This window comes from Urocitellus parryii, chromosome 7, assembly GCF_045843805.1.
Source record: "Urocitellus parryii isolate mUroPar1 chromosome 7, mUroPar1.hap1, whole genome shotgun sequence".
Lineage (NCBI taxonomy): Eukaryota > Metazoa > Chordata > Mammalia > Rodentia > Sciuridae > Urocitellus > Urocitellus parryii.
Genome location: NC_135537.1, coordinates 7003862 through 7023952, shown reverse-complemented (window position 1 = coordinate 7023952; position 20091 = coordinate 7003862). Strand labels below are relative to the sequence as shown.

The following is a 20091-nucleotide window of genomic DNA, read 5'->3' as shown; positions in this document are numbered from 1 at the left end:
TGGAAATATAGAAGGGTAATTTGTTTCATCCATGAACATATGTGAAGAATAGACTCTCAGAAAATATAATAAGTGCTGCTAATCTGACCTCTCATTTGCAGGGGAAGAGGAGGAGTCACCGCCCGGCCAGTTGGTGTTGGTGTGCCCCGTGGCACTCCAGCTCCCAGAGGAGTGCTGTCTACGCGGGGGCCAGTGAATCGGGGAAGAGGCCTTCTCACTCCCAGGGCAAGAGGGGTGCCCCCCACTGGGTACAGACCTCCACCACCACCCCCGACACAAGAGACCTACGGAGAGTATGTGAGTGGCAGTGTTAAATGACAGCTTTGTTGGTCAGGATGACTCGGTCTAGACATGGCTCTGGATGGCATAGCTAAGTGGAGACCCTCACCTTATTTAGTTCTTGAATACTGTGCTTTAGTGCAGCAAACATTCATGGAGGCTGAGTAGGCCCCTGGTACTAGAGACACAGACACAGCCTGGCCTGTGCCTCATCCTAAGCCTGGGAAGGAACTGAGTGTGGGAGCTGCAGCACTTGTGTCCAGCAGAGGGGTCCTCAGCCCTGACCTAAGTTCAGGGTAAAAGGCCTTCCTATTCCACCGTGAATGTGCCTCTGAGCAGGTCAGTCATTAGAAAGAATATTGCCCAAAGACTCTGCAATGGTCCTGCCCTCAGGTCTCCCTTAGGTGTCTGCTAGTTAGAGACTCAGTTGTTTTCCATGAAGAAAACAAAAATTCCCTATTTTTAAAATTGATGCAAATCAATTTTTAACTTATTTATCTGTTAATTCTTTATTGTAGTTCATAGCCTTAACATAAGAGAAAAAAAAAATATAACCATGAAAAAATATATCTATGAAAAGCAAGGAAACAGGAAAGACTATTTTTGGTACTGGGGATTAAACTCAGGTTCACATAACCAAGGAGCCATGTCCCCACCCTTTTTATTTTTTATTTTGAGACAGGGTCTTGTTGAATTGTGTGGGCTGGCCTCTAACTTGCAATCTTGCCTCAGCCTCCCCAGGAGCTGGGATTACAAACATGAGCCACCATGCCTAATAGGAATTCTTAAAGAATATACACCCCTTGGGATTCTTATTGTAGCATCCTAGTTTCTCATACATACATGGAAAACAGGAACTAGATGGATGGCTGGTATCGTTAATTGAAGTTATTGAAGGGAGACGCTGAGAAGTGGGGTCACTGAGAACCAAGTCGTGATAGGCAGATTCTCCATTTTGACTCTTTGTAGATCTCTTCCTAGGTCCTTAGCACCTTTTACATGGTTTCCAGAAAGTTTTAGTAATTCCCTGGCCTCCAACAACCTCTTGAGCTTTATCTGTAACCAATTTGTCTTGCACACACTGAAGGTATTATAATTCCCCAAACATGCTACGTCCTCCTAGGCCTCCAGATCTGGCTCATGCTGCCTGCTCAGCCTGGAAGAAATTCTCCTAGGGCTGGGGATGTGGCTCAAGCGGTAGCGCGCTCGCCTGGCATGTGCGGGGCGCTGGGTTCGATCCTCAGCAGCACATAAAAATAAAAAATAAAGATGTTATATCCACCGGAAACTAAAAAAATAAATATTAAAAAATTCTCTCTCTCTCTCTCTCTCTCTCTCTCTCTCTCTCTCTCTCTCTCTCTCTCTCTTTCTCTCTAAAAAAAAAAAAATTCTATTCTGACTGTCTCTTCTTTCTCCTTCTAGACTTAGGCCAGCTGTTGCTAGAGAAATTCAAAAGTGGTAGTAGCTAGCCTACTGGGCATTACGACGGTTATTACATGATGTCTCTCTCATACCTAGACTGAACTTCTGGTAGTGCAGGGGTGGATAGCTTTTATTTCTTTATACTTAACAGACATCATACTGAGAGCTCAGTGACTTATATTTAACAAAGTCTGTAATACACAGTTTCATCATTTTGTTATTCAGTTGCAGAAGAATGGGGTCCCTAACTCTTCTCTTTTTATATCCTACAATTGAACATGTTCTTCCTAATATTCTTATCTGACAGTAATCATATTTCACATTTTCCCCCAGATTTTGAGTTTCCAAAAGCAGTAAGTGCTTTTGATAGAGGGCTGCTGCTCTCTGAGCCCCTCAGGCAGACCCGTTGTCATCTTGGCTTGGCTGTTTCTTCCTACAGGGCAACTTCCTGGTAGCAGATAGAAGTGTAGCAGGTAGTAGAAGTGTCTGGAAGCCAGACTGGGCCACATTTTGCCATGAATTTGGTGTGAGGCAATTTGATTGAACATGTGGCTTCCTACTTCACGTATTGCAGAAGGAATAGCGTTGCCTTCTTTACATGGATTAACTGACCCTTCTACTCAGTGAGGACTCCTGGATATCTCATATTCCCTGTCTTAGCCTCTGCACTCAGTTTATAAATAAATTAAATGAATAAATTCAAAGTTTTATTGTCCAGGAAAGGAAAAGCAAATGAAACTCAAAAAGATTTGGTTTTGCTGTTGATTTAAAATATCTCAGATTTTTAAATATTTGTTCTCTTATTTGCAGGATTAGGGACTGCACTCAGGGAATTGGGCATACTAGGCAAATTCTCTACCACTGAGCCACATCCCCAGGTTTTTTCATTTTATTTTAAGACAGGTCTCGATGAGTTGCTCAGGTTGGCCATGAACTTGTATCCTCCTGCCCCAGCCTCCTGAACAGTTAGGATGACAGGCTTGCACTACCATGCCTCATGGTTTTTTTGTCCATTTATTTATTTATTTTGGATAAATAATAGGAAAGACCTTGAAAAAATTGAATTGCAAAATATTCTCCTGAGTTGCTGTGCTCCCCTTCCCATCTGCTACCAGGGAGTTGCCCTGAAGAAGAGCACTTGAGCTGAGCAGACAAAGAGCTCTGAACAAGGAAGTCCTCATGTTTTGAGTCCTGAACTCACAGCTGACACTTCTAGGCACTGATTGTCAGTGCACCTGCAATTTCAGCTTAGGGCCCGCATTCTTGCTGCCCCACCTTGGTGTCCCTTGACACAGGCCGCCGTATCACCCCTCCTTACCTTACTTTGGCTGGTATGCAACAGGGGCAGTTTCACAAGCTCACACAACTGACAGTGTTTGCCGCACTTTAAACCATGGTGTTCACTTTTCCATGTGTGCTTTAGGTGGCATTGTGGGACACAGAAGGCAGACACTATCACAGCCCTCACTGGTGGGTGAACCTCTGCCACGGGGGTTCTGATGGTGAACATTATCACTGACGCACTCAGGGTAGTGCCTGGTATTCCTGAGAACACTTTTTGAGATTAATATCCAAGAAGAAGGGTTTTCACCATTCAGTCTAGCGTTTTGTCAGCCCTCGTGCACAGTTGTGAAAGCTTCAGGAGCTGAACACTGTATCTTAGGAACTTGTGTCAGGAGTAGACAGACCCCTCACCCCACTCACAGTTGCCTGCCCTCAGCAACATCGTTTGTCCCCTGTACCCTGCTGGCTTCATCTTCCTCTCCTGACCAAACTTTGTTAGGATTTCTTCCTCCCAGCCCCTCTAAGACGGCTTCTCAGTCTCTGGCATACCTCCAGACATTGGTCTAAACTGTTTGAACTCCTAGAGGTACTGACACAACACACTTAGCTTTGCCACCTGGGAAGGTGGATGAGGGGCAGGAATAAGACTTAGAAAAGTATTTATTTTGTTGCTATGTTTTCTGTGGATAGGGTGGGTATGCAAAAAGAAACCAATTTGGAAAGCCAAGGAACCTAGCCAGGCATGGTGGCACACACCTGTAATCCCAGCAACTCAGGAGGCTGAGGCAGGAGGATCATAAATTTGAGGGCAGCCTCAGCAATTTAATGAGACCCTGTCTCAAAATATAAAATAAAAAGGGATAGAGGTGCACCCAGTGGTTAAGTGCCCCAGGGTCCAATCCCCAGTACCACGAGAAAAACAAAAGGATCCTATGACACAAAGAAGTGACTATACCAAGTGGTTGGTAATAAAAGAGAATAAAATCATGGCATTTTCAGGGAAATGGATGGCGCTGGAGAAGATAATGCTAAGTGAAGTTAGTCAATCCCAAAAAAACAAATGCCGAATGTTTTCTCTGATTTAAGGAGGCTGACTCATAATGGGGTAGGGAGGAGGAGCACGGGAGGAATTAGTGAACTCTAGCTAAGGAGAGAAAGGCTGCAGGGGATTAGCAAGGATGGTGGAATGTGGTGGACATCATTATCCAAAGAACATGTCTGAAGACACGAATTGGTGTCAATGTACTTTATATACAACCAGAGATATGAAAAGTTGTGCTGTATACGTGTAATAAGAATTGTAATGCATTCTGCTGTCATTTTTTTAATCAATAAAAAAAGAATTTAGGAAAGTATTACACTGAACCAGACTCATCATAAATTAGATTCTAAACTCTGTTAGGGTGGAGCCTTCTCCCCGCATCACCATTTCGTTTACAACAGCTAATACAATGTCCAGGACATTGTTTAAGCTAGGAATTCTTGAATTGCAAGGGACACAGAGAACACCGAACCATGTAGGTCTTCAGTGGGTGTTTGTGAGGGAAGGAAGGATGGAGCACCCTCAGCTCTGAGCTTTACCGCGGCTACTGCAGAGCTGGCCAGGTGCCTGCTGTGCGAGTCCCTTGTCCTCCCAGTGTCTTCTGTGCAGAGTCCAGCTGGGTGGCGAGTCACTGCACTTGCCCGTTCTCTAGAGCATTGGTTCGAGTCCCTCATCAACCAGCTCACCAGCTCTGAGCAGTTCCTGGCCCACTAGTAATGTTCTCAGGGTAAGCAGCCTTATACAGAGACTTAGTACATCTTCCTCATGAGGGTCACCAGGATTCTCTGCTTAAACTACCTTAATTAAGTACATAGATGAGAGAACTATTAGAAAGAAGGGGATGGGATTAGGACTAAAAAACAACAACAACAAAGAATTATCACTACACATATCAGCAAAAATAAAAATAACATTTTCACTATTTAAGAATTTCAGCCAGTAGTACATGCCCGTAATCCCAATTACTTGGGAGGCTGTAGCAGGAGGATCACAAGTTCAAGGCCAGCTTGAGCAGCTTAGCAAGACTCTGTCTCAGAAGTAAAATTAAGAAGAAAAAAGGACTGAAATGTAGCTCAGTTGGTGAGTTACATTTATTTTGTCTCACATAGCGTGTGCCAGGCCCTGAGTTTGATCCCAGGATCACATTGAAAACCAATAAATTTCAGCGCATCCTCGTCTCTGAGAAGGGCTTGTCATTTCTTTGTAACTCAGAAATGCAAATTTTAATAATGTCTTTGAGGCTGGGGGCTTAGTTCTGCATAACTGTGGCAGGCTCTAAGTTAGATTTTAACTCCAGCACTGCCAAAAAAGAGGTTCTTGAACTACATTCATAGTAGTAAAAATTTTACGTCTATAGAACATGTATAATTATATTTCACAACTCCATTTGCTGTCCTTTTAAACATTGATATAACATCTGTCCAAAGCCATTATTTCCAAAATAAAAGATGAAAAATAAATCTCATAGTTGCTTATTTAAAACAGAAAAGTGGGGAAGGAATTCTGTTCTTTGAACTCATGGAACAAGTGCTACTTTGTGAGAAAGTGTGCATGTCGGGGCTGAAGATCCTGCTCTTCACATCACCCCTCCTGAAGTGGAAAGCATCCTTGTGCAGGCCTAGGCCCAGGAAAGACACAGCTGACAGGATGCGTTCTTCTTTTTGGCAAATAGTTAACAACCACTGAAAGCAAGTGCTTCCTTAGCCCAGCTGAGATGTCTGGCCATTCGCAGGCAGTGGGCCTTTGGAAGGTGAACTGATTTTTCTCAAAGTAAGTTGTAGAGATATGTGATCCTTCATAATGTCATCTGAACTAGTCATTTTGTATCAGTCACTGTCACGAAAGACTCCCTGAGTGCTGGTCATGGAGAAGAACACCGATTGGCAGATAAGTGTATCTGACCATGGGATGCTTGTTCTAAGAGTGTTTGGCTTCCACAGTACTCACTTGACTAGAGCAGGCTAACCATTGCAAGACCAAATCCTCTTCTTGTGAGCACTTGTCATCTAAAAGTAAGAAAACGAGGTAATTCAGCATGATTGGTTTTTTTTTTCCCCCAAAAGAAGAAAATAGGCAATGGATGTGTTTTTTAATCATTCAAGTACAAATTGGGGCCTGTGGTCTACTTTTAACTTAGAAAAATTGGACATAATTACAGTAACTCATCTCTCTTTGAGAACAAGAAGCATCCATTTCCCAAAATGACATTGATTTATTACTTAAATACAGATAATTAGATAACTGGAAATTAGATAACTGGAAAATTAGTGTAGCCCAGAATGCATTCACTAAGAGTACTTTCAGAGTTAAACAGTGGTGGAATTATATAGAAAGACACATGTATAGATGTCTAAAGCGGAACAGTTTTTGGTGCATTCTATAGGGTCAGCATGTAAAACAGATGTGCAATCAGAGTACATGTGTGTCCCTCCAACACTCTCCTCATAGCTGTATTCACGTCTCTGAAGAACCCTGTCAGTCAGTTAAATCTCAAACTGCAGAGGTGGGATCTTCGGGATAGCTCTAGTTGTCAATCACAGGAGGGCAGAAAGTGTGGGAGCTTGTGTGGTGAGAAGGAGCAGAGGCCAAGATGCCAAAGAAGGTCAAGAAAGACTGCATGAGAGGAATGGAAGTGTCCTGTGACCTCGGTACATGTGGAAACTCTAGGTGCCCGGTGCTTATATATGTGATTAGGTTGCTGCAGGTGTCTGAGGTCACAGGCAAAGGGGCCCAGAGTATACATTTCCGGCAGCATCTAGAATCTCACACAAGCCCTTTTTAGCACACACACACCCCATTTTGAAAGGTGATTTTGATATCATTTTCAGTGTAATTTTTCTGTTTTTTACAACCCAAACATGCATGCTAGTAATGACTACAAGGAGAACTCCAGTTTTCTCTCTACTCCTCTCCTACCCTCAGCACTTACACAGGAGCAGGACTTACTTCCATACTTTGTCTCTCTCCGGGTGCTCTTGGAATTCTCTGAATTGCCTCTCTTACTTTGTCCATGATTGTGAGCCAGCTATGCTGTTAACATAGACTAGACATGTTTGGGTGTGCCTTTCCACATTGTCAGAATTTATTGAATAATAATAAATTCACAAGCTACATTCCTTTCCTTCACTTTAATTCACTAAAAATGCGAATGGTTCCCTTGGCATCATGACTGAGGCAACTGCAAGTTCTTTTATCTCATTCCAGTCATAAGCACTGGTGTCTGTAACTTTCAAGCTGAGCGTTGTGTCTTACACGCTGGAGTGTGCGTTACAGAGAATCCAGGAGAGGGCTTCAAGAGGCAGCACTGGGAGCAAAGGCAGAGAGCAGGCAGAAGAGCAGGGTCACTGCGGTGGTCACTGAGGTCAGCCAGGGGAGGCTTTCAGGCTCACAGCCATTCAGGGCATGGAGTTCGTTCTGCAGGAACTGGCCTGTTTGGGGGTACTCAGCTGCTTCTGAGGCTCACTTCTCTCCAGTCAGGCAGACCTTCAGTGTGACGACTGGTCTGCTGGGTCCTCCTGTGGACTCTCATCCAAAACACCTTCACAGAGTGCGCTAATAAATGAGAGACAGTATACTTAGTTAAGAGGCTGTCATTCTGAGAGTCACAGTGCATGGTTTCTGATGGTTCTCTTCAGGGTGACATGTTCATTATCTAGATTCATACATTCTTAACACAAATTATTTAGCCTTTGGGGGCTTTAGTTTTTTCGAGCTCAGTAGGTCTGCAGGTTATATTCGACGAAGTTCTTTCCAACTTGAAAATTCTGTAATGGATTGAGTGTTTTCTGCTGAAACTGTGAATCTAAGGATGGTTTTTATACCAAAAACTATTTTAATCAAATAGAAACCTTGTTATTGAGAAGAACATCATAGAATAAACAAAGAGAGCATTTTAATAATGATAGAAACAGGTAAGAGTGACTATTGTCATGATAAGGGCTTCAGGGAGGCAGAAGAGACCCACACTGGGACTTCTAGGCTCTTGATATGCCCCACGAAAGAGTTTAAAGACACCTTGGTATGAGGAGCAGACAGAGCTTCATCATAAAGGGACGGTACACCCTTGAGAATGGACTTCATCTAGGTTCACAGAGTCACGGACCACTGGGGACAGAAGCAGAGATCTGAGCCTTGTGCACCCGGAGCAGGTGTACCTCCCTGTGCCTTCTGGCTTCATGATACCTAGGCACTGTGAGAGGAGTCACCAGGGGAGCTTTGCCTGTGGGAACACAGGGGCCATCACTGCCTCCATTGTGACTCCGAAATGTTGGTGACAAGGGACATGGGAGGTGGCCTTCAGGGAAAACCAAGTGTCGTTTTTAAATGTGTGTGTTATTCTTTCATGTGGGTTTTGTGTAGACTCAGTGAGTTCATAATCCTCCTTGTTCTTTTTTACAAACGCAGAGCTCACCTGAAGTTTTAATTATATGACCAGTTCAGGGATTTTTATAAAGATGAGGGCTGTACCCCCAGCTGATTTTCCCAGTACAGTGACTACTGGCATAATTTTTGACAGTTAACTAATCTCTAAACTGCTTCAATTATCTTGTTTTCCATAGTGAGAAATTTAATTAAAACAGTGCAGATTGTGAAAAGGTTATTTATGAAAATGCATTTTAAATGTGAATTGAAAAGCCTAGAGACACCTTTTTATTTTAGATAAAAAAGATGAAGGTTTTATAATTTTTTACTTTCACTTTACCAAAAGCAAGGGGAAGAGCAGCAGGATGTAGTTTACTGGAAATGTCTACCAAGAGCCTCATGAGTCAATCCTTTTCCTAAATTTCTTGAATGGTTGACTTATTTGGGGAATAATTCAAATAAACTGTAGGAAATAATTCCATATTTTAAATATATGAGTATAAAGGTGCTTCCCCACCCCCACCCCTTTCACCTTAAGCAAAATCAACATCAAAAAGTGTCTCATGTAGGGAGGGAGTGCAGGGCTCTAAAATGACATTGTCACTGCAGCATGGAAACACTGTCTGCCCTCACGATCAGGTTCCCCATTTCCATCTAGCCAGGTGGCAGTGGTGCATTTAAGCTAATGTGACAGTGGCTCACATCCATCAGGTAAATCAGACCTGGGCATGCAGGGGCACTTGAGAACCTCTAGTGGCATAATTTTTGGTTTTCTGCAGGAACCAGGCATCCTGATTTTATCATTTTTCTTTTGCATTTAAATAGTATTCACAGAACTCAGTCTCTGACCTCAAGTGAAACAGAGTCTAGAGAGGAACAGAGTCAGGGAAGGAAAGATCGTCCCCCCCATCCTGCCCCGCGTTCTTAGCAGGGGGTGGACCTATGTAACTAAAGAAGAGCAGTGGACTTCAATAGCATGTCTTCTTCTTGTCTCCATAGGAAATACCCAGGGATGAGCGACTGTTGAAGAGGTGGCTTATATATAGCACTTCAATAAGCAACAGTGCATTTTTAAGAAGCAACCAGACAAAAGAGAAGGACTTTGAGTCTTGAGAGCAGCAACTTGGGGCAAGGCAAATAAGTGGGAGTAGAGTGATGTAAATTCCTCTGGTGCCATCTCAGGCTCAAAAGGCTCTGAGTTGTCTTTAGTGATAACCTTTGTCCCTGCTGATAGAGAGAGGAGGGACACGTGTAGACTCATGTCTAACTTCCAGATGGGGTAGGGCAGAGAGGTTTGCTCAGATCTTTTTGTTCTCATTTGCCCTCAGCTCAAAATAATTCTTATGCTAATGTGGTGACATATGTGGTCTCCTGCCATGGTCTTCCCCCTTCCTCTGGATCCTCTGAAGAGCCCCCTGTCAATTTTAGGTGGGTGGTCCATTTTCTGGATCCAGGTGTACATGTCTTCTTCAGAGTACTTGTCTTAGAACAATGTAGTTACTCCTTGTCTCATCGCTTCCCCTTGGATTTTAAGTCATTGATGGTATAGGGTATGTCTTTTTATCTGCAGGGCCCAATGTATAAGAAGAACTCAAGTGTTAGATGTCTCAATACAGAGGCAGAACCCACTGAACCTTCAAGATAAGAACCCATGTAATTGAGTTACTTGCAAAGAATACTTAGAGGGACCAAAGAACATGTGCCATTGAACCCAGCAGGTGAGAGGACTGTGGCACTGAGGCAGAAAGGGCTGGTGGGATGTCCCCCGTGGACACTCACAAGTGCACACCCATGGAAGGCTCTGCTGCACTGCAGCCCACCGGGAGAATGTTGGTAGTTGTAAATTATTGATGAGACATTATCATCTTTATCCTTACACATTTATTTTTATTTATTTATAGGTAGATTGGAGTGTGAGGTACATAAAAGGACATGGACTCTTAAAAGATCCTTAGGGACTATCGTGGTTTAAAATGAACAAAGTAAAATGAAGCAGTAAGATGCAGGCACCTAGCTGTGTTGTGCAGTAGCGAGGAAGGCCCGCTGGCCAGCAGTGTGTCTTTGTGGCTTGGCACGACATGGAAGTCACTGCAGCACAGGCCTAAGTCTGCTCCATGTAGACAAGCTGTTCCTGGTGGTAACGGGCAGATTGGAGATTCACACTGACTCTTTTCAAGTCTTTGCCCTGCCTTTAATTGCTGTATAACCTCAATCAAATTGCATAACTGTTCAGTGCCTCAGTTTCTAGTCTACAAATGGGAACATCAGTACTTATCTCATGGGGTTGTTATGAAGTTAAATGAATTGACATATGGAAAGCACTTAGAATAGTACCTGACCCATAAAAGTAATAAAGGAGTATTTTTGTTATCATTGGCTCAGCAATCTAATTCTGCATGCTGGGGTGTAGCTTAGAGGTACACTGCTTACCTAGCATGTGTGAGACCCTGGGTTCGATTCCTAATGCAACAAAAATATTTAAAAAGTAAAACCAGAAATCTAATTTTGTTTACCAGTGGAGCTCTGTCTTTCAAGGAGAATCCTTACTGGTCCTCAGATGTTAGCATGTGAAAAGCATGACATCAGGGACTATTCACACCCCACCTGACAGAAGGGCTGGTACTGGAGAGAGGATTTTAATCTGTATTAAGAGAGGATTTGGCTGGGGGAAAGCCCAGGAGGCTCTCCATACACTATGTAAGAAAACAGTTCACACAGCACTTGGGCAGAGTGCGTGTCTGCCGCCCTCTCTTACAGGCCAGCACACCCTTTCCCAGGGCCTCGCAGAGCTGCACATGTGTCGGGGCACTTGTATCAGCGTGGGGTGGCCAAAATGTCTTTCAATGGTAGAAGGGATATAAAACATCACAGACAGCAAGTTTTAAAGCAGTGAGGAAAAAGCAGTTGTTTCTGTATGTAATAGCAAGTATGGATCCCACAAACAAGGTTGAATGAGAGAGAGCTGACATCAGAACAGTGGGTACTCTGGTTCCATTTACATGAAACTGAAAGGCAAGTAGAACTCACCAGTGCTATCGCAGGATAGTGCTTACTTTTGGAAGCAGATATTAACAGGAAAGATGCAAGAAGTGCTATGGGGACTGTCAATGGTCTATTCTTGATCCTGGTGTTAGCCACACCTGTGGTAACCAGCCATGCTCACTTGGTGAAAATCTCTTAAGCTGTGAGCTTCACGTTCATACCTGTTTCTGACTTATTTTATGCTTGAATAAGAAGGTTGACAAAATGATCACTTTGTAAGTAAAAGAATTATTCTGGTAGACCAGATACTCTCATTTTGTACACAGGGCTGCCTTTGGACATCAGGCTTGTTTCTCTTTTGAACCCTGATTGAGAAAGGTGGCTATGGGTCTCTCAGTTCCTAAAGAAGGTAGCAGAGAAGCTGAAGATAGTCTTGGAAGAAATTTAGAGCTCAGGAAAGTGGAAAAGAAAAATGTCCTTTAAGGTCCAGCAAGTTTGGTATAAGTGGCTGATGTCCCCTAGGCTTTGGGTTGGAACCCAAAATGCTATACTCTCAGAGGAAGCCACTCATCTGCTCCATCTCTCTGTTCTGTATGGGATGAGGGGTAGTCTAGAATTGTTGATTTATCTGATACTCAGAAAATACATATAAATTTACTCTAGTGAAATACAACTACATGGATCTCAAAATAATTTCATGCATAGTTTTAAACAATCCAAAATTATAGGCACGTAAGAAATCACAGTGACATGGGAAAGAGTTCTTACTTAGAATCATTAATGGATGATTTTTTAATTATTAAAATAGCTTGGTGTATATGTTTATAGTCACTAATGGTATTCATAATTTATACTACATTGGCAAAGAAAAGAAAAAGAATAGAAAACCATAGTAGAATCAAATAGTAACTAATCTTTTTAACTATGCATATCATAAGTAAGAAAGTTAAAAATAGGATAGATTGTTTAAGCAGAGATTATAAAATATAGAAAAAAAAATAAACATTTTCTCCAGAGGTTGAAGCAGGAGGATCTCAAGTTTGAGTCCAACCTCAGGAACCTGACAAAATACCCTATCTCCAAACAAAAAATAAAGAGTTCTTGGGATGTAGCTTAATGGTAAAGTGCCCCTAGGTTCAGTTCTCAGTATGATAAAAGACAAAAGGCAGACATTTTGAACTGAAAAATTGAGAAAAAAGAAAACTAAATTGATGAGTATAATAGCAGATTAGACACAGATGAAGAAATAAATAGTTTACTCTTTTTTGTCTGTTGATCTTCCCACAACCATTTGAAACATACATTTTGATTCCCATTTTGAAATTGTAAAATTGTGGTTTAGAGAGGTTAGTGACCTTTCTCAAAGTTGTGCAGCTAGTAAGTGGCAGAGTTGGACTTAGGCTACAGTCACCTACTCCAAAGAATGACGTGAAGCAGTGACATTCGTTCAGAATCCACTAGTCCATTCCTAACAGCCATAATAAGCTCCTGGGCATATGATTCAGTAAAATTAACCATGTTGAATTAGAGTGACATGGGAAAGAGTTCTTACTTAGAAACATTAATGGATGATGTTTTAATTATTAAAATAGCTTGGTGTATATGTTTATAGTCACTAATGATATTCATAATTTATACTACATTGACAAAGATGATATTACACAGAACCCCAGCTAAAATAAATTTCTGAAGACTTTTTTAGCTTTTTGTTTTGTAAACTCAAAATAATACTTATAAGACTTAACTAAGCTTTTAACAGTGTATTGTATATGAAAACTTATTACATTTTGAAATAACCACTTATTACCCTAATTAAGGTGAAGTTTTATATCACATAGCATGATTACCTCTTTTTAAAAGTATTCAACACTGAAATCACATTTTTATATATGACTTTAAAATACATGAAAATGATTTTCCCTTGGTTTAGTTATTGTGCTTGATTTTTCTTGTGACTAAAATAGAGTTAAATAGGTCACGATGTTTCCTTCATCCCAGAAGAGCTCTTCTTTTCAATTCAGGATTTCTCTGGTCATGGACTGGTTTCAGTTTTATGGTCAGGGATGGCACCTGAAGACTCTACGTGGGTTAGAATATGTCTGCCCTTCCTGTAGCATGGCATCCGCCCTCTGTCCAGGTTACCACTGCCAGTTCAGTATCATTTCTAAGCTGAAAACTTAGATGTGTAGCTTCCTCTTAAGCTTGGTCCTTGTAATAAGGTGAGAACCCGTAGTACTAATTCCTAGTGCACGAGTATTCTATATTTTGTGTGTGGCAGCATAGAGGAGTAGTATTAGGGATGGAACCCAGGGCACTTTACAACAAAGTTTTTTTTATTATTATTTTTTAATTTGAAATCAGGTCTTGCTTATTTGCCTAGACTGGTCAGCAACTTGTGATCATTCTACCTTGGCCTTCTGGGTCACTGGGGTTACAGGTGTGTGCCACTACATCTTGCTATTCAGTTTTTTGGGGGGCGGGGGTTACCAGGGACTGAACTCAGGAGCACTCAATCACTGAGCCACATCCCCAGCCCTATTTTGTATTTTATTTAAAGACAGGGTCTCACTGAGTTGCTTAGCTCCTTGCTTTCACCTTAGTCTGGCTTTGAACTTGCGATCCTCCTGCCTCAGCTTCCTGAGCCGCTGGGATTATAGGCGTGCCCCACCATATCTGGTTATTCACTACTTTTAATAATGTTGTTGATTTTCAGAAAGAGAACACAGAGTTCTGCAGGGAAATTTTTTTCCTCGGGGAAGAGAATGTAAGATTGATATTTAATGTTTCATAGGAGAGATCTCCTTACCAAAATGTACAGTATTTTAATAAGTGCTGCTCTTATGTAGTAGTTCCTTACTTCACAATCATCTCCAAGAATTATCTCCTGCCATTGGGTTGTTAATTAGTTTTTCTCTTCATTCATTCAAGAGACATGACTATGTGCTTCCTGTGTGCCAGACAGAGGAGCACAGTCTGGTCTCTACCCCCTTAAGGACCTGGAGTAGTGAGATGGAAACAATGCATAAAACAACTGCAGGTGCCATGGAATGCACATTGCCAGTTATTAGGTGGGCACAAAGAAGGGGACTAATTCAACTTTGAGTCCTGGTTGGCTGAAATAAGATGATGAGGGAGGGCAGACAGGTGCAAAAGAGGTGGGTCGAGGCACTCAGAGCTGTCCAGGCCTTGTGCAAGGTGCTGTGTCCTGGCATGCAGGCAGCAGAGCTGACATGGGCCCTGGGTAGTCAGAAACAAAAGAGACGATTTTTTTCTTATTTTATAACATTTTAAAAATTCCTCTTTAGATTCTTCCATGGCTAATGGAGGAATTTTAAAAAATAGAGTATTGTTATAATTTAACATATAACCAAGTGAAATAATAAAATACAGTATAGAAGGGGATGTTAAAAGATTTAGTTCAAAAACTCATCTAAGTTTAGAATCTGTTCTTCAAGAAGCCTGCCAGAGCCTGGCATGGGAACTGACTTCATTTCACTGCGGACACTGCTCCAGTATGCTAAAAGATTTTCTTTACACTGGAAATCTAGAGTCACTTCTCACATTTCCATATGTTCTCTTGGAGAACTCCTGGTTATGATGTGGTGACCGATCTACCTGTCATACGCCTCAGCTTCCTTTTTGCCAAGTGGCCTGTGCCTCTTCAGTTCACGTGCTGCTTCCCGAGGTACTTGCCCTGTCTGGCCAGTGGATTTTTAGGGATGAAGCTCAAATGAGAACCTTCAGTTCTGTCATAGCTTCTTAGTGCCCCCAGACAGGCTGTGGCACCTGCATGATGCCAGCAGTGGACCTGACACATGTTTTGCCTTCCCGTGCTGTGTGCACCTGGCTGGCTTGTGGCCCACCTCCCAGGAGGCAGTGTGTTGTGTCTGATCATGCTCAGTGAGACTGCACGCCTGTCTTCACCGTGTCCTCTCCACCCAGTCCTCCTCCTCTGTCTTGAGGATTTTTTTTTTTTTTTTTTGCTTCTCCAGAGCTCTAGCCATCCCTCACGTGATGGAAACAGGAAACTGGGCATGTCAGTTATGGTAAGCTGCCCACTCAGGTTCCTCTGGAAAAAGCCTACAGAGCTGCCTTGCTGTCGGGATGCAGGCAGTCCTTTTTGCCACCACCTGCCCCCTGCACTTCTGGAACTGTGTCTTGAACCCGTGAGCAAGGCACTGCTCAGGATCCATGGCACAACCGAGGCCCTTCTGTAAGCACAGAACCAGCTCTTGCTGCCTCACCACCCCTCTATCCTTCCAACCAGCCCAAAAGTCTACGTTTTACCTCCTAAATCTCTCACACCCATCCCTTCCTCTTCATGCCCAAGGCGAATCATTGGGTTCATTTGGGATTATCAGGCTCATTAGTGTCCTTGAGAGCTTCTCCCTTGGACCATCATGGCATCCCAGCTGGCACATGGGCCATCTGGTGCTTCCCCCTCTGAACATCCCTCCAGCTCTTCTATCACAGTGAAGTCTGAACTTGTTGCTCTGTGCTCAAACTATCTGCTCTTTTTCTCCTGGCTCCTATAAGGTAAATACCAGGTTCCTACACTTCTCTTAGTCTTGCCCTGTTCTCGGCCAGTGACTTCATCTCCTGCCTTGCAGTAACAACAGTAGAAAGTCAAGAAAAACTTCCTCCATCCCCTGCCTAGACACTTACATTTATTTGCAGTCAGCTAGCTTTTGTTCCTTTTCTCCTTTCACAGTTCTTCTTAATGCTTCCCTAAATTTCTCCTGTGTTGTCCTTTGAACAAATAATACTTGTTATAATGGAAGGGATTGCAAAATATTCACCCCCCATGGCCAGTCCAACTGCAAAATCATGATGAAAGAAATCCGGTGAAAACTGCAGATTAATCTTTTAATAAAAAATACTTTCAGGGACTGGGGTTGTGGCTCAGCGGTAGAGCACTCACCTAGCACGTACCGGGATGCTGGCTTCGATCCTCAGCACCACATAAAAATGAAATAAAAGGGTACTTTGTTCAACTACAACTAAAAAACAAACAAAAAAAGCAAATTCAACAAGTGTCTATATCTGTTCACAAGTAATCAATAAACTGAAGTAAATAAATTTAAAAAATACTTTCAATATAAAATACTGAAGTTAGTAAGTCAGTGACTTAAATCAAAATTTTAAACAAATTGTTGGCATTATAGCAGATTCATTGAGCAGATAATAAATGATTTAACTGTAGAGTTAAAATCATGTAGTGCTTAGTATTTTAATGAATTTTTGAAATTATAGTCATTTACAGTCTTATTTCTTTTAATAAGCATATTTCCAAACTACCAACAAATTACTGAAGAAGCCATCATCTACACACTTTGCCAGCCTGAATGCTAGATGCAGTGACCTCCTTGGAAGTTTGCCTTCTAGATGCCCTTTCTGCTCCAGGCCCACATACCATTGAGAGAAATTTCTAAAACACAAGTGAATTATGTCCTTGAGAATCCAGACCTGCCTTCTTTAAGTGGTCCTTCATGGCATTGTCTGTGGTTTCTCTTCTTCCTCCTCTCGTCCACTTGTGTCTCACCACGTACCTATGACAAGCTGTGTACCTCCATGTTTGAGAAGGGTTTGCTCTGTACCACCATGTTTCACACCGGCTGTTCCTTCTGCTTAACTTTAATCTTTAATGACTTCCCCTGCGGCTTTTGCTTTCTGTACTTTGAATTAAACTCTAGCGTTGACGTTTCTAGGAAATTTTCTTCCCGTGTTCCCCTTCCCCCAGCCAGGCTGGTGTGTCCCACCTCAGTGCTTACCTTTGACATGTTGAATTAGAGTTTTCTCTTTAGTTGTCTGTCATCTCTGTCCCACCCCATCTCATGCCAGAGAATTCACTGACTGTGAAGTTGCTTTCCATCCAGGGTCTGACTGCCAGAAACTGGTGAGGGTGCTACATGAGGACTTCATTTTTTTTTTTTAATAGTAATGTTCCTTTTGTTAGGAGATGCCAAATTTCTTTAATTTTATTAATTTGTCAGAATTCATGTTTACATTTTGCTATAAAATATATTTAACATATGGGCATCAGTTATAAATTATGTCTTAATCCTACAAAGATAGCACTACCCCTTCGCATTAGTATTTGTTTTATAAAATTGGAAGGATTACAGTTTAACTTTCTGTTTAGATATTTATGTTTTCCTAAAGCAAATAATATTTAATAAATGCTTCTTAAAGAGAATATGTGTGATGTTCAAATCAGGACAATTAGCATGTCTATCTCCTCAAACATATATTGAATATTTACATTGTATCCTAAAATCTATACAATTATTGTATCTCAGCTAAATTTTTTTAAAATTTTGAAACTAAGTAAGGTAATCCCTCAAAACTAGTTTTTTGGCTGATACCCTTGCAGCAGTGGGTGCAGATATTCATCTGGGACCTGTAGAGAAATCCAGGGGAGAGGTCTGCATGGGTGACACTGCACTGGAATGAATAATAAAATCAGCTCTCCTTTACAGACTCTTCATATATGTCAGGCATTTTGCTGGAAAGTGTACGCACGCTTAAATATATTTTATATTATATATTTTAAATTATGAATTTTATTCTACTGATCTGTATGTTTCTGCCAATACTACCTTGTATTTTACAAATTTAGTTTATTATAAATTTTGAAAATGGGAAAAATGTAGTCTGTCCTTAAGAATGTTCCATGTACAATTGAGATGAATGCATATTCTGCCTTATATTGAGTGTAGTGTTCTGTAGATGCCTCTCAGCTGTGATTGTTTCTGTTGTTATTCAGAATTGCTAGGTTTTACCTAATGCATTTTAATACTCTTATGTTATTACATATCTGTGCTAATTGTTTTATCTTCTTGATGAGTAAACTTTTCTATCATTTAGAAAATTTAGTGACAATTTTTAATCCTAATATCTGTTCTGTCTGATGTTTAGTATTATAGCTACACAAGCTCTTTTGGGAAGTTAATATTTCCATCGTATATCTTCTTCCACTCTCCTTCTTTCAGCCTGTTTTTATCTTTGAATTCAAAACATGCCTTTTGTAGGCAATGTGTAGTTGGATAATTTTTTCCACGTGCCTTTTAGCTAATCTAATCATACACACACACACACACACACACACACACACACACACACACACTCATACCATATATATATACATACATAGATATAGATATATTTGCTGCAATTACCAATAAGATAGGATTTATATCTGTCATCTTGCTCTTTGTGTTCTGTGTCTTCTTTTTGTAGCCTGTTGATTTCTTTTATGCTAGTTATTGTTTTGTTTTTTATTTGTTTTGTTCTTTTACTGCATCACTTTACTTCCCTTGTTACTTTTCTGAATTTTTGTTTTCTAATTATTTCCTAAACATGCATTGGGGATTATAATTTACATCTGAACTAACAGAATGATGGAGATTTTAGGCTTGTACCAACTTAATTTTTAACACTACATGAAAGCTTGCTTCCGTACACTTCCATTCTCTCCAACAATTGTTTTAGTACTGTCATGCAGTTATATCTTCATACAGGTGTATTTTAAATAAGGTAGAAGAATTATAATAAAAAAAAATTCATTCATATTCTCTTTTCTGTTTACCTAAGTATTTACCTTTTCGAGTATTCTTCGTTTTTTCATGTCAGTGCAAGCTGCTGACTGACCTTGCCTTTTCCTCAAAGGACTCCCTTCAGTATCTTTTTCAAAGCATAGCTGCAGGTGATAAATCTTCTCAATTTAAGATAGCTACATTAAATTCTCATAAATTCAGTCCAAGCATTTGGGGGACAATTTTCATTGAATTTTTTGTAGAAACTATTTTTTCATGTTTCTTCACATCTCGTTTTTGTTGTTGTTTAAAACTGTTCAATATAATTTATCAATTCTAAAATTAAGTTCTTACAGGGTTTCTTATTATTTTTGTTATTAATGCCTTCTCCAAACCGATTTTGTAAAATATTTATCATGTATTGCCTCTGAAGTTTAGTGCACAACTGCTGAGTGGAGGGAGATTTCATTAAATGCATAAAAACTTCCTGATTTTTGCCAAGGGCCTGTGGATATCCATTGGCCCTTGTACCCAGTTCTCCCTACTCAGTCTACAGCTGGCTCTGGCTCAGCCTTCATTTCCTGCTGGTGCTGAATCTCAGCATCAGTCAGGAGAGAGACCTCTGGGTTTTGTCAGGTCTTCCCTGGGTGTGGATGTGGCCTTCTAGATTCTTGGGATCATTGCAGAGCTTTTTAAAGTCTGTGTGGATATTTCATTCCCCTCTTTTACTTTTAAGTTTTTGGATTAGCCTGCTTTTCCACTTCTTCTTCACTGCCATAGACAGCCGACATCTAAAAACAATTGCCTCTGTTTGCTTCAGATACCCCTAGAGGGTAGGCTTTTTTGCACAGCGTGAGCTCTGAGTTGGGTCCCATAAGGACAGTTCTCTGGGTGTCACTTTGGAGGAACTCCAGCCACGCTCCATGTTTTACCCTCCACTGGCCTCCATACTGCTCCCACTCTGGCCTGTGGGTATACAAGGCTCCTCCAAGTGGGGCACAGGTTAGAGCATCATAAAGCTCACTGCTGTTCTCAACAACATTCAGCCATTTGTTAAAAAAAAAAGAAAGAAAGAAAGAAAGAAAATGCTCCCTAAATCTATACAGTCTAATGATTAATTTTCATCATCCTGAAAGTGGTGATCCTGACTTTTTTTTTTTTTTTTTAACTCTTTGCTTTGGTACT

At 41.2% G+C, this 20091-nt stretch overlaps 1 protein-coding gene across 1 annotated transcript in view; it reads left to right on the top strand.

Annotated features, from left to right (window-relative positions):
• Khdrbs3 (KH RNA binding domain containing, signal transduction associated 3) overlaps nt 1-20091 on the top strand; it is a 165783-nt gene that overhangs the window by 102279 nt on the left and 43413 nt on the right. Inside the window, exon 6 of the mRNA XM_026407458.2 lies at nt 102-297. Within this exon, the coding sequence (XP_026263243.1) occupies nt 102-297 (196 nt within the window). The remainder of the gene's footprint in view (nt 1-101; nt 298-20091) is intronic.